This window comes from Chelonoidis abingdonii, chromosome 1 (assembly GCF_003597395.2).
Source record: "Chelonoidis abingdonii isolate Lonesome George chromosome 1, CheloAbing_2.0, whole genome shotgun sequence".
Taxonomy (NCBI): Eukaryota; Metazoa; Chordata; order Testudines; family Testudinidae; genus Chelonoidis; species Chelonoidis abingdonii.
In genome coordinates, this window is record NC_133769.1 from 250,910,400 (window position 1) to 250,923,849 (window position 13,450).

The following is a 13,450-nucleotide window of genomic DNA, read 5'->3' on the forward strand; positions in this document are numbered from 1 at the left end:
GCCTCCAGAGAGCTTGAAAGGGTGGGGTGTTTGTGGGGTTAGGGAGCTGTAGTGAAATCGCCAGGGAAGGTGGAGACCTTACAGAGGTAAAGGATCCCAACACTGACTTGGTGGTCTCTTCAAGCTGAGACTGTGAAATGCCTTGCTGCAGGGAGAGTCTAGGTAGGAGAGGGATCTACAAAATTCCCCTAGGCTGTGGAGGAACGGTGCTGGAGTTTCAGGGAGATGAGCAAGGGGAGATACCAGTGTATTGCTATCAGGAAAGAGGCCGTTAGGAAGGGCTGCCTACTTTCCTCATCGAAGACCACCTACTTTCCAGTCATGCTGAGTATGTGGGGGTTGGGGGCAGAGGCAGTCCAGCCTCAGAGCCGTTGTAGACTCTTTGTAGAATGCTCTCTGATGTGCTTCCCTCCTCTCCCCCACCAAAAAACAAAACAAAAAACTAAATCTGCCAGAGGCAGGGGACTTGCTGTTAAAGAGAGTCTGTGCTGCTCTGTTTTCTGTCTGCTCTTTTCTGGGATTCCTTTTCCTTCTCTCTTGGGCCTTTTCTTTAGTTCTGGGCTTAAAAGAGAGGCAGTTCCACTTCAGGGAATTGGAGACCAAGAAAATTTGGAAGAAGTGGGAACAGACCTGAGCCACCTTTGTGCTACGGAGCTTGATTGTCAGAGTCTGTGCCTCCTTGTTTGCTCGTGCAGCCATAAAATTAGGCATCTTTGACTCTCTTTATTGGTAGCATGGGAAAAGAGGGAAATATGACTAGATGATCTGCTGAGTAGCTAAATCCCTGTTGTCTGCTGCTAAAGAACATCCATGTGAACTTGTAAATTTAGTATTTTTCTTTCTTTCTTCAGAACCAGTATGAAAAACACAAAGAAGTTATTGCAGCCCAGGGCGTAAAGATTCTTGGGAAAGACTTGGAGAAAACACTGGCTGGTTTGCCCCTGCTTGTGGCTCATAAAGAGGATGAGATCCCAGTTCTTAAGGTGAGGCATTGTTGAACATATACAGTTCCAGTAGGATCTATACTGGAATGCCAGGTAACGTGAAATCCACTGAATGATTAAAAGTAACAGAATGAAAATCTTTTCAACAGGAATTTTTAATCTGTTAAAATGTTGAAACTTCAGCATGCAGGAAACGTAGCCATTTTGGTTGTATCTAAAACAATTTCGTAATATATGATAGTTTTGTGTTAACGCTATAACCTGTAACTGTAGCACAGTGGAATTTGTTATTGTTTCCATGATATTTATTACCAGGTAGAAAATTAGCTTACTGTAGTCTGATTCTGAGATTAAGTAATTAAAAACCAAACTATCCAGTTTGTATGTATAATTATTGTTTTGGGACCAGTAGTAATCTGGATCTGTTTTATTAAAATTAGTGATTACCCAAAATACAAATTTGTTCTTTACATTAGTGAGATCAGAATACTTGAATTTACAGAACTGACTTCAGCATATGTTAGGACAGGGGTAGGCAACCTATGGCACGAGTGCCGAAGGCGGCACGCAAGCTGATTTTCAGTGGCACTCACACTTTCCGGGTCCTGGTCACTGGTCCAGGGGGTTATGCGTTTTAATTTAATTTTAAACAAAGCTTCTTAAACTTTTTAGAAACCTTATTTACTTTACATATAACAATAGTTTAATTATATTATAGACTTATAGAAAGAGACTTTTTAAAAATGTTAAAATGTGTTACTGGCACGTGAAATCTTAAATTAGAGTGAATAAATGAAGACTTGGCACACCAATTCTGAAAGGTGGCCAACCTCTGTGTTAGGAAGTACTACACAAGAGAAACTTAGTGAGGACTTTTCCTATGCATGTTTAATTGTTTCATGTCCTTGTGCTAATATAGCTGTACTGCAGTTCTGGATGAGCTGCTTTTAGTTGTGTGGATCAAAAATTCACTTTTCAAAACCTTCGTCCCATCAAATGATATAAATGGACTGCCTCAGTGATTTAATCACATAACTTTCAGAACTGTCCACTTTAATATTAATTTAAAAACAAATGTTAAATTCATATTCCATAAAATTCTGACTGGCGTATGTGTATATAGAAAATCTTCCATGCAGTGACCATCTGAGTACTCCCCAGAATTAAGGGGACAAAGATTTGTGTCTATCAAGGAACTGGACTGCATATTTGATATTGCAGGAAGCCTGGCAGGAGTCGTTATTTTGCTCTGAATTTAATGAGCTGGTCTTTTCTAGTCTGTTTTATGTAATACGTAATTTGTTTGCTCAGTATATTGTACCACAAAGGGTATTTAAATATATCTGCTGACCAAGATTTTAGGGGTCTCTGCTTTTGTGGCTGATCAGAAAGGAGTAGCTTTGTTTTCTTACACTAGTGAAGATGCTATAGGTAGCTGACAATCACATTCTGCCTATATGGCCTGATCATCAGTCTCAACAGTAGCGACTACTACTGTATTAGGAAGGAGAGAGCAGTGGGTTGAAGAAAAGAGTTACTTGCCTGTATCGTAACTGTTGCTCTTCGAGTTATGAGGGCAGACGTATTCCACTCAGGGGTGCATGTGCACAGTGCACAAAAACTGGACAATTTTTTGCCTAGCAGTACTCGCTCTCCTCCCCCTCATGGTTTTATATAAAGGCACCACCCCAACTCCTCTGTTGCTTTGCACCAAAATCTCCCAGCTGGAGACTCCGATGCAGAGGGGTGGAGCATGGGTCGTGGAATGCATGTCTGCACCCACATCTCGAAGAGCAGACATTACAATACTGGTAAGTAACTGTCTATTCTTCTTTGAATGGTTGCAGGCATGTATTCCACTCAGGTGATTCACAAGCAGTTCCAGCAGGAGATGAGCTTGGAGTCTATTTAAATAGTGAGTGCAGAAGTGCATTCCCAAAGTTTGCATCAGATCTCGATGCCATGGTGATAACAGCATGTCTAGCAAAAGTATGCACAGAAGACCACATCGTAGCCCTGCAGGTATCTACTACTGAGACATTGCTAAGAAACGCAGCGCTGTCACCTGAGCTCTTGTTGAATGAGCCTGCAGTGACTGTGGAGGCATCATCTGAGCCCCTTCATAAGCTGTGGTAATGCACAGTTATTCACTTGGAACAATCCAGAGGGGAGAGCCAGGCTCTGGTAGTGATGGCCAGTGACAAGGAATCTGAGGAACTTCCTGTGGTCTGGGAAGATTGTCATTTGAAAATAAGTGTCCTGAAGATAGAGAGCATGAGAGCGCTGAGAAGAGGGGTGAGGTGTGAGAAGCTTTTACGGGAGGGAAAAATGTGTTTGAGAACAGCTGCCCTAGAGTACCCAAGATTTGTACCTGCTGGAACAGCAGTGTTTTGTGAAAGGAGTGTCTGGAGGATGGGGTAGAAGGATGGGAGGGGAGAATGGCTAGCAACCGAATGACATAACCCAGTTCCACAGTGCTTAGAACTCATCTGTCCGTAATTGTCATCTCCCAAGTACTGTAGAAGTGAGATAGCCTGTCCCCAAATGTCTGGGGCATAGGTATGACATTGAGAACTGAGGTGCTGCTCTCAAAACAGTGGTCAAACAGACTGTCTGGCTAAAGAAGGCCATTTGACTAAATGTAGACCAAAAAGGTTTCCTCCTCAGTGACTTATGCCCCTTTCGGGGGAAGTCTTGCTGCCTCACAAGGTAGGAAGGCTGATGGAAATATTGCTCAGAATGATATTGCTGTTGGTTCCCAAAATGCTGTCCATGTGGCTGGGTATAACTTCCCAGTGAGCACAGGATTCCCAAGAGTCTCTGAAAGAATGTAATGTCTCACCCATTTTTCTGCCAGGGTAGGAAGTGACCATCAAATGGCAAGTCCACTATATGCTTTGCTGAATCTTAGGCGCTATGCCAGAGTTTTGTACCGTGAGATTCTTCTCATAGTTACAGCCAAGGCCATGAGCCTGGATGAATCATCTGCTATATCCAGGACTGATTGTAAAGATGTTATGGCCACTAAATGACATTCCATAAGAAAGGCCTTGAACTTCTCCCTGGAGGATTCTGGTAACGTGTCTACAAATTTGGTGTCTAGTTCATAAAATCATATTTTAATAAGTCTGTTGGTTTGCAATAGGCATCTGCAAGGAGGAAGTCAGATAGCTTTCTCCCGGTCAAATCTAGCCTTTTGAACTCTTGAGACATGAATGTATTTCTTCACTGTCTCTCTCACTCATTTGCTGCTGTAACAACTAGGGAATTGGGAGCTGGATGGGTGAAATAGGATTTCAAGTCCTGCACTGGGACATAATATCTCTTATCAGTGCACTTTGCTGTGGGCATTAACAAAGCCAGGGTACTCTGTAAGATTTAGCAGGCTCTAATGTTGTTTGGTTTATTGGGAGGGCAGCTCTCCCAGAAGCCAGTGGCTGGAGGATATCCCCCAACGTATGGGTATTTTCCTGCACAAACTTGACCTGAATACCTCAGTCCGACGGCATGCATCTGAACAGATCCTGATGTGATCTGTAGTCCTCTGGTACTGGAGACAAGGACTGAAGTACCACTTTGTCATCGGTGCTGAAGAGGACGAGGTAGCTGGGGCTAGTGGAATCCTTTGTGGAATGACATCTGACTGTCCCAAAGGTTCAGGACGTCGTCATGCAGAGGGACTGCAGGACAGGTGGTTTCAGTGGGGAGCCTACTGGAGGTACAAGTGTTGTCATTCTAGAGCAGGGGTGGGCAAACTACGAGCTGCATCAGACATTTTAATCTGGCCCTTGAGCTCCCGCTGGGGAGCATGGTCTTGGGCTTGCCCTGCCCCGCCCCGGTGCTCCAGCCAGGTAGTGGGATCAGGGGTTTGACCTGCTCTGTGCATCCCATGGCTCCACACAGTTCCCGGAAGCAGCAGCATGTCCCCTCTGTCTCCTACACATAGGGGCAATCAGAGGGCTCCACATGCTGCCCCTGCCCCAAGCACCACCCCCGCAGCTCCCATTGGCTGGGAACCGTGGCCAATGGAAGGTGCAGGGGCGGTGCCTGGGGGGGACAGGGCAGCACATAGAGCTGCCTGGCTATGCCTCCGTGTAGGAGCTGGTAGGGGGAAATGCCGCTGCTTCTGGAAGCTGCAGGGGTGGTACCTGCGGATGGGTCAGCGCGCAGAGCTGCCTGGCCGCGCCTTCGCATAGGAGCTGGTAGGGAGATATGCTGCTGCTGCTGCTTCTGGGAGATGCTTGAGGTAAGCACTGCGTGGAGCCTGCACCCCGATCCCCCTCCTGTGCCCCAACCCCCTACCCCAACCCTGATCCCCTAGCCCCACTCCAGAACCTGCATCCCCAGCCGGAGCCCTCCTGTGGCCACTCCTGACCAAGATACCAAGTGTCCTGCACTAACCATGGCCCAACCCCACAGTGGCATCAGTACGAAAGGAACAGTTGATGGCTTTTTTAATACCGGGACCAGCTCCGAACTTATACTGGGCCCCAAAAGAGGCATCGGTATCAAAATGAAGCTGGTCCCAGGCCAGCAGATGCAGACTGTGTCATAGTCTGTATCAATACCAAGGATTCAATCCGTGTCAACGATACGTCAGTTTCAGCAGGAAACTGCCACCAGACCCAGGAGAGCTGAGGACTCAGCAAATGATGCCACTGCAGCTGTATTACCCTGAATAAGCAGTGAAACAGAGACAGGTGGGCACAGCAGATCTGCTGCCTGATAGGCAGTCAGAGTGGAGACTGACAGTGCTGTCATCTCTGCCAAGGGTACCAGTCTTAAAGGGCGCCCCTGAGGTGGTACTGGAGTCAACGGTACAGGTTCTTCCTGATCCCACCTCGGTACCGGAGACTGGGTCCTGCTCTGTCCTGCACACCGGGAGACTCCTGGTGCCAGTTGGTACTTCTCTTAGGTGGAGCAGATGATCTTCCTGACCTCTGAAACAACCACACTCTGTTCTGTGGTTTCTTTTTCTCAGGGGACCTGATGAAGGGGAGCAGTCCCTGTTTTTGTTTTGTTTTTCCTCTGGGTGAGTGCTCCAAGCTCTGTCTAGAAGCACCAGTCCATACTGGCTGCAGCAGTCCCACATTGAGGCAGGCGTCATTGCCTGCTTGAGAAGGTGCTGTTTTAATTCTAAGTCTCTAGCTACCTGTGTCCTCTTTTTAAAGGACTTGCACATAGAGCATCTTTCTTTAAAGTGCCCTTCCTCAAGACACAATACACTTCTGGTGTGGGGATCATTTAGGGGATAACTGCCCCATGCAAAGGGCAGTATTTAAACCCTGATGAGGGCATCCCACAGGGCGATACTACCTAACCCTAGTTAAGGGTACTAACTATAACTATATACAAAGATGATGCAAAAAAGAAAAAGCACACTAGGGGTTCAGACTCCAGCTGTGGGTGGTGAAAAGGACCTGAGGGTGGGGTTGGGGCAGTGTTGCCCTCATATAGTCATGGGAGGGCTTATGAGGGGAGGGAAGCAAGCACTGCCCCTAACGCAAAATTTTCTAGCTTTGGTGTGCTGGGTGTGCACACACCTGAGTGGAATACATGTCTGCAAACCCCTGAAGAAAAACTCTTTGAATAATAATGCAAAACCTACCTTTTTGCAAAATCTTCAAGTGATTTGGTAGGACTTCATGGTCCAGAGATTCTTCTAGCTATATTGGAGGAGGAGAAGAAACGTCTCCGTATACTGACAGAAACTTCAGTTACTTTAGCCATGGAGTGGTGGAGCAGAGGGTGAATTATATAAGTTGGCACATGGTGTCGATACCATATTGATGGGTGCATTGTAAGACTGTGGATGGATAGAGGAGTTTTGAAGCTTAGCCGGTTATTGTAGTTTGGTAAGATTGCTAAAACTTGCTTTTTCTTTTTAAAGGATGAGTTAATACATGAACTGAAGCAAACGCTGAACGCCATCAAGTTGGAAGAGAAAGGTGTTTATGTCCAGGCCTCTACGTTAGGCTCTTTGGAGGCGCTACTTGAGTTTCTTAAGACATCAGAAGTGCCAGTAAGTACATGATACAACGAAAACATTAGAAAGTTATGGTCTGAAATACTCTGTTCATCTGACTGAAGAAGAGCAGGATAGTCATTTATTGCTTTTCCCCCACAGTATGCTGGAATTAACATAGGTCCTGTCCATAAAAAGGATGTTATGAAGGCATCAGTTATGCTGGAACACGATCCTCAGTAAGTAACTTTTTCTTATGCTGCTGTCCACATTGCAACATATGGTAAAATTTCTAACTGTTACTTGTTCTGTAGGCTATGTCACAGCTGATTTTTATTTATTTATTTAAACTTGCAGGTATGCTGTAATTCTGGCATTTGATGTGAGGATTGAACGAGATGCCCAGGAAATGGCTGATAGTTTAGGAGTTCGAATTTTTAGTGCAGAAATAATTTATCACTTATTTGATGCCTTTACAAAATACAGGCAAGACTACAAAAAACAGAAACAGGAAGAGTTCAAGTAAGTGAGAGTTGTCCTTACTTGTGTAATCTCTAATGAAATGAAAAGCATACGTTGAATGCATATGTCTGTTAAGCATGGAGTTCTTCTCATGAAGTTCTAGAGAGGTACTGGAGTCAACGGGAGGGTGATCTCCAACCTCCACGCAGAATTCCCTCAGGAGTATGGGGTTTTGGAATCGTTTCTGCTTGCTCAAGTGACAAAAACAATTTAGCTATTCTTTTTGCAGATTCAGGAAAGCAATGCCTGAGTGAGCTGGGTTTTATTGCTTCTTGCACATTTTATGCACTTGTTAACCAAGTTCCAGTTTGTGACTATTTCTGACCTTTGGTTAAACAAATACGGCCCCGTCCAAAGCTTGTAGAGATGAACTGAGGGCAGCATTTGACCTGCAGAATCCATATTGCTGGTGTTGTGCAAACAAGCAAGAACTCAGCTTGCCTCTCTCTCAGATTGAGTTTGCAGGACTAGCAGTTAAAAGATGCCTATTTTTATTTGTGTAATGAGTAAATTTCTGGGGATCATTGTGGCAAACATGAGACCCTTGCAATGTTATTTCTACTTTGTTTTTGAGAACTGCATTTTAATCAGTATTCTTATAGTTACTTTCATTTGTTCTTAATTGGTTGTTGAAGCTAGTCTAAATAAAGCTCACACAAGCTACTCTCCTATATGATCTGCTTCGACTAGAATGGTTAAGAATTTGTTCACATTCAGTGAATATTCTCCTCTGAAATAATTATAAATGTCTAAAGTGTGTATGTGTGGGAGAAGGTCCAAACGTAACAGCATGATATACAATATTTCAAAATGCCTCTTCCCTGTTATTTCTTAGGCATATAGCAGTATTTCCTTGCAAGATGAAAATACTTCCCCAGTTTATTTTCAACTCTCGTGACCCAATAGTGATGGGTGTAGTGGTGGAAGCAGGCCAGGTGAAGCAGGGGACTCTCATATGTGTACCTAGCAAAAATGTAAGTAAGCGTTCGAATCTTTCTACTATGAGCATAATAAGAGTTTTGGCCTGATGAAGTTGGCAGGACAACATTCAGTTCCCTCAAAAGCTGCTATATATGCATCCCAAAAGGACAGAATCTCTGTGGGAGCTGCGTGCTCCCCTAAAATGAGCCTCCTTTCTAAGGATAGGCCAGTGTTGGAGCATGGCGTGGAGTGAACATATGTGCCTGTGCTGGATGATGTAACCTTGGGTTGTAGCAGAGATAAGACGCAGGCTGAGAGAGGCCGCATTACTAGAGTCCTCCCCCAGCACAGTTCCTGTGGTGCAGCACTACATTGTAGTGATGAAAACTCAGTTCTTGCCAGCTAGAAGCAGGAGGAAATAAACTCACCTTTTTTAAAAAAAAAAAGTAACTAAGTTACATCTTCCAAATCAGTTTTAAAATCAGGTTTTTGATAATTCAGGAGTTCTAGAGGTGAATGTAAATGCGTGTGTGTTGCTCTCGCATTGTAGTAAAATGCTGAGAGAGCTACTGGAGGGACATATTACAGTAGCAGTCTTGAAAGTAAATTTTCTATATTCTATGCATCCGTGAGAAGCCCCAGAATGGTGGTGGGATTTGGGGAAAGCCGTGTGGACGTGTAACAGCTTCTACGTTTTGTTACAGTTTGTTGAAATTGGAATAGTTACAAGTATTGAGGTGAACCACAAACAAGTGGATGTTGCAAAAAAGGGCCAAGAAGTCTGTGTGAAAATAGAACCTATTCCTGGTGAATCGCCTAAAATGTATGGACGACACTTTGAAGCAACAGATATCCTAGTCAGTAAGGTAAAATATTTTTAGCAGAGACTTGCACTTTTTTAAGGCTGGGGTGTGTTGGTAACTTGGCTTGAAGTGGAGGTTGGATGTGAAAGCCTGAGGAATTCTAAAATTCTCAGCACTGGCCCCCCATGCTAGTGGGGCACGCTGACTACTGATTGCATGGCATGTGTCGTACAGCTCAGCTTCTCGCAGAAATCTGGATTTCCTGACTGACATGAGTGGCACTGACAGTGACTCTTGCAGTACTGCTATTAAGAATGCAAATTGGTGTCACCAAAGGAATGAAACACTAAATAGATCTTGCATCATCCTTCCGAGATGGAGGAATTAAGCTGGCTAAGAGCAAAGGATGGTAGGGGAGAGGCCCATTTGTTGAGCGTGGTGAATGAATGCATACAGCATTCTGTAGTGCGTTGCTTTCTTTGTATAGCTTTGCCCAGTTAGTACTCTGGAAAGAACTGCCAGGATGTTCAATACTAGCTGCTGAAGTTTGTCTGTTGTGGGGGGCAAGGTATAAACACTGATAATTCATTGACTCTGATCTCATATTTTTAAAACTACTTTATTGGTATTACAGTAAGTATGAAGTCCCCGTTGTTTTAGGCACTGTGCAAACATAGTGAAAGTCTTTGCCCCGACGAGCTTACAATCTAGACAAGATACCCAAAGGATGGGGAGGGGAAACTGAGGCAAAGTGGATTGCCCACGTAGACAGCAGGCTGGGGCAAAGTTGGTATTAGAACCCTGATTTCCTCACACCTAGCCTGGTGCCCTATCGTCTAGACCACACTACCTTAAATATTTTGGGGAATAAAACACTTGTTTCTAATATTCATATGTTGTATACTTGCAGATTAGTCGTCAGTCCATTGATGCCCTGAAGAACTGGTTCAGAGATGAAATGCAGAAGTCTGACTGGCAGCTTATTGTAGAACTGAAGAAAGTGTTTGAAATAATTTAGGCTTTTTTTTTTTTTTAAAGCAATGGGCAGGCTGGAATATTACTCACTATTCCTGTTCTAAAAACCGCCAACAAAGTCAGAGTATTGAAGAGACTGTTGGACTTACGTTTGGGAGGAAAATGTGTGGATAAAATGTTTTCCATGAGAAACCAAGAAACTTACACTGGTTTGACAGTGGTCAATTTACATGTCCCCACGGTTCCACTGTGCCTATTCACCTCTCCCATGGCCCTTCCCTTTTAGTGGCTGCTGTTTTAAAGTTTGCCCTTTCCCACCCCCGTAATCAACAAATAAATAAAAATTGAATTTTTATTACAGAACTAAAACTTTCACTTTTATATTGATATCAGTACTGCAGTATTTGATTAACCAAGCTTTTGCAGACTTTGGTTCTCGGACATGTTTGATGTAAGAAATACTCCTTTATTTATGCATACCTCGCTCTCCTTGATTCCCCCCCTAGCCATCAGTCCCCTGAGTGCTCCCGCCCCCAATTCTCTGCTTTGTTGATATAGGAATTTTTTAAAATAGAAAATTAGGTGATCAAAATATTTCTGTATTTGCCTTGTGTGAAACATGAATGTAAAGCATGACTTGCCCACCTTTAATTTGCTTGTACAGGAGGTTCAATGAAGTCAACTTAAAATCTGTAATCATTACAAAGCAAGCCACAAATAAAAGGGAAATGGACCACCATTAGCCCTTTGTTAGAATTGTTTCAGTAAGTAAGATCTGTTGGATGGGCTTTTCCTGTTAAAAGTGAAGTTTACATCTGTCGTACCAACAGATGCGGTTTAAGCAGAAATTTACAGGTCCATCATTTAGACAGGAAACCACCAAATATCTCTCCTGTGGTGCTGGCAGCATCTTGCTCCACAAAAGAATAAAGAAAAAATCGCGGTTGAAATAAAAGTTCCTGGTTTAGGTTTGGAAATCTGGTATAACCAGCCCACACCATGTTGCCGTAATGCCAGAGGAGTCATGGATAGAAATAACTTTGGTTAGAAATTCTGTTTCCTTGTCATTATTCAGAATGTGCCTAAAGTAGGCATAACAGCATGGTCCTGATAGGCAGACACAGCAAAACGTGTGCTTTATCTCCAGGGGCCGAAGCCAAACTTTTAGGTGTTGCCCAGCAAAGTTATGGAAATTGAACTGATTAATCCCAGCTGGCAACTTGATGGCAGAAGATTTCAACTCTCGTGAGACACAACAAGAGGATTTAAGATTTGGGTTTTGGTGACTAGTGAGGACATGGGAAGGATAGGGAGGACAATAGGTTCGAGTGAGTTAGAGCCTAATTCAGTATCAAAACTAGAAGAGGGTCTGATCTGGGAGGGTTTGTTCAAAGGGCTCTTTAAGATTAGGAAATAGTTAGGGGAGGATTGGAGATGAAGAACCTCGTGGATCTGAAGGTGGGAGAGGCCTGGAATAGCTTCAAGTCAAAGTTGCAGAAACTTTCAGAAGCCGCATACACAAGAAAGGGGTAAAAATTCATGGTGGTAGTAGGACCAAGCTGAGATGATAGGTCTCGGGGTGATTAAGGCGAGCTACAGGAGTGGAAGATGGGCGGGATTAGCGGGTACCTTAGTGAGCGTCAGAACATTGAAGGGTAGTGAGAAAGGGCCAAAAAAACCAGTAGGTAGAAGTTGGACCTTTGCAAAGGAATTAAAACCAAATAGTAAAAAGGTTCTAATAGCCATAATAATAAGAAGAGAAAGAAAGAAAGAAGTGGGACCTCTAACACTGAGTAATGGAGTGGAGGTTAGGATAACCTAGGCATGGCCCATATATATAATAAATACTGTTGCCTCAGTCTTTAATGAAAGAGCTGAGTAATAAATGGTAAGGATGACAAAAGGAAAGAAAGGAATGGAGGTAGATTATTACCAGGACAATCTCAGGTGAAAGCCAAACTCAAACAGCTTAAAAATGGGACGAAATCAGGGGCTCAGATAATTTTCATCCATAGAATATTAAAGGAACTGGCACATAAATTACAAGGCCCATTAGCAGAAATTTTTAATGAATTGAAAACCTGGGAGGTTGTAACCGTATTTGGACCTTTTCGGAGAAATTGCTACTATAGTTCCTATCTTAAGAAAAGGAAAGAAAAATGATCCAGGGAACTCAAGGCCTGTCAGTTGACATCTGCAGTATGTAAGGTTTTGGAAAAATTTTTTGAAGGAAGAAAGTAGTTAAGGACATTGAGGTCAATGGTAATTGGGAAAAAATACAACATGGTTTTTTACAAAAGGTAGATCATGTCAAAACGCAACCTGATCTCCTTCTTTGTAGAATGGGTAAACAGATTTTCTAGACAAAAAGGAAATGCAAAGATCTAAATTTACCCTCGATTTCAGTAAGGCATTTGACAAAACAAGTCCACAATGGGGAATTATTAGTTTTAAAATTGGAAAAGATGGGGATCAATTATGAAAATTGTAAAGGTGGATAAGGAACTGGTTAAAGGGGAGACTACAACGGGTCGTACTGAAAGTGACCTGTCAGGGCTGGGAGAAGAGGTTACTAGTGGAGTTCCTCAGGGATCAGTTTTTGGGACCAAATCTATTTAATCTTATTACTGACCCTTGGCACAAAAAGCGGGAATGTGCTATAAAGTTTGTGGATGATACAGAGCTGGGAGGTATTGCTAACACAGAGAAGGACCCGGGATATCAATATAGGAAAGATCTGGATGACTCTTGTAAACTGGAGTAAGAGTAATAGGATGAAATTTAATAGTGAAAAGTGGCAAAGTCATGCTTTGAGGGATATAATAAACAAAGATTTTGGGTTTATAAATTGGGGGAAAACATAGTTGGAAATAACTTCAGGAGGAAAAGGACCTCAGCGTATTGGTTGATCACAGGATGCCTATGAGCTGCCCAATGCAATATGGCTGTTTAAAAAAGCTAATGTGGTTTTAGGATGCATCAGGTGAGGTATTTCCAAGCCAAAGATAAGGAGGTGTTAGTACCGTTATACAAGGGCACTGGTGAGACCTCACCCTGGAATAGTGTGTGCAGTTCTGGTGTCCCATGTTTAAGAAGGATGAATTCAAACTGGAACAGGTTCAGAGACGGGCTACTAGGATGATCCAAGGAATGGAAAACCTGCCTTATGAAAGGAGACTCAAAAGAGCTTGGCTTGTTTAATCAAAAGAAGGCTGCGGGGAGATATGATTGCTCTTCATAAATATATCAGAGGGACAAATATCAGGGAGGGAGAGGAATTTATTTAAGCTTAGTACCAGTGTGGGCACAAGAAGAAATGG

The 13,450-nt window shown here is 43.3% G+C and overlaps 1 protein-coding gene across 2 annotated transcripts in view; it reads left to right on the plus strand.

Annotated features, from left to right (window-relative positions):
• Positions 1-10,627, plus strand: part of EIF5B (eukaryotic translation initiation factor 5B) — a 78,532-nt gene extending 67,905 nt beyond the window's left edge. Inside the window, exons 18-24 of one of the 2 annotated variants that reach the window (XM_032765379.2) lie at positions 852-983; positions 6,835-6,966; positions 7,072-7,148; positions 7,267-7,431; positions 8,267-8,405; positions 9,057-9,218; positions 10,066-10,627. In XM_032765379.2, coding sequence (XP_032621270.1) covers positions 852-983; positions 6,835-6,966; positions 7,072-7,148; positions 7,267-7,431; positions 8,267-8,405; positions 9,057-9,218; positions 10,066-10,173 — 915 coding nt within the window. In that variant the 3' untranslated portion in view covers positions 10,174-10,627. Of the gene's footprint in view, positions 1-851; positions 984-2,791; positions 2,872-6,834; positions 6,967-7,071; positions 7,149-7,266; positions 7,432-8,266; positions 8,406-9,056; positions 9,219-10,065 lie in introns of those variants that run through there. The other variant, XM_032765380.2, reaches the window with a different exon arrangement.
• Positions 10,628-13,450: the final 2,823 nt, after the last annotated feature.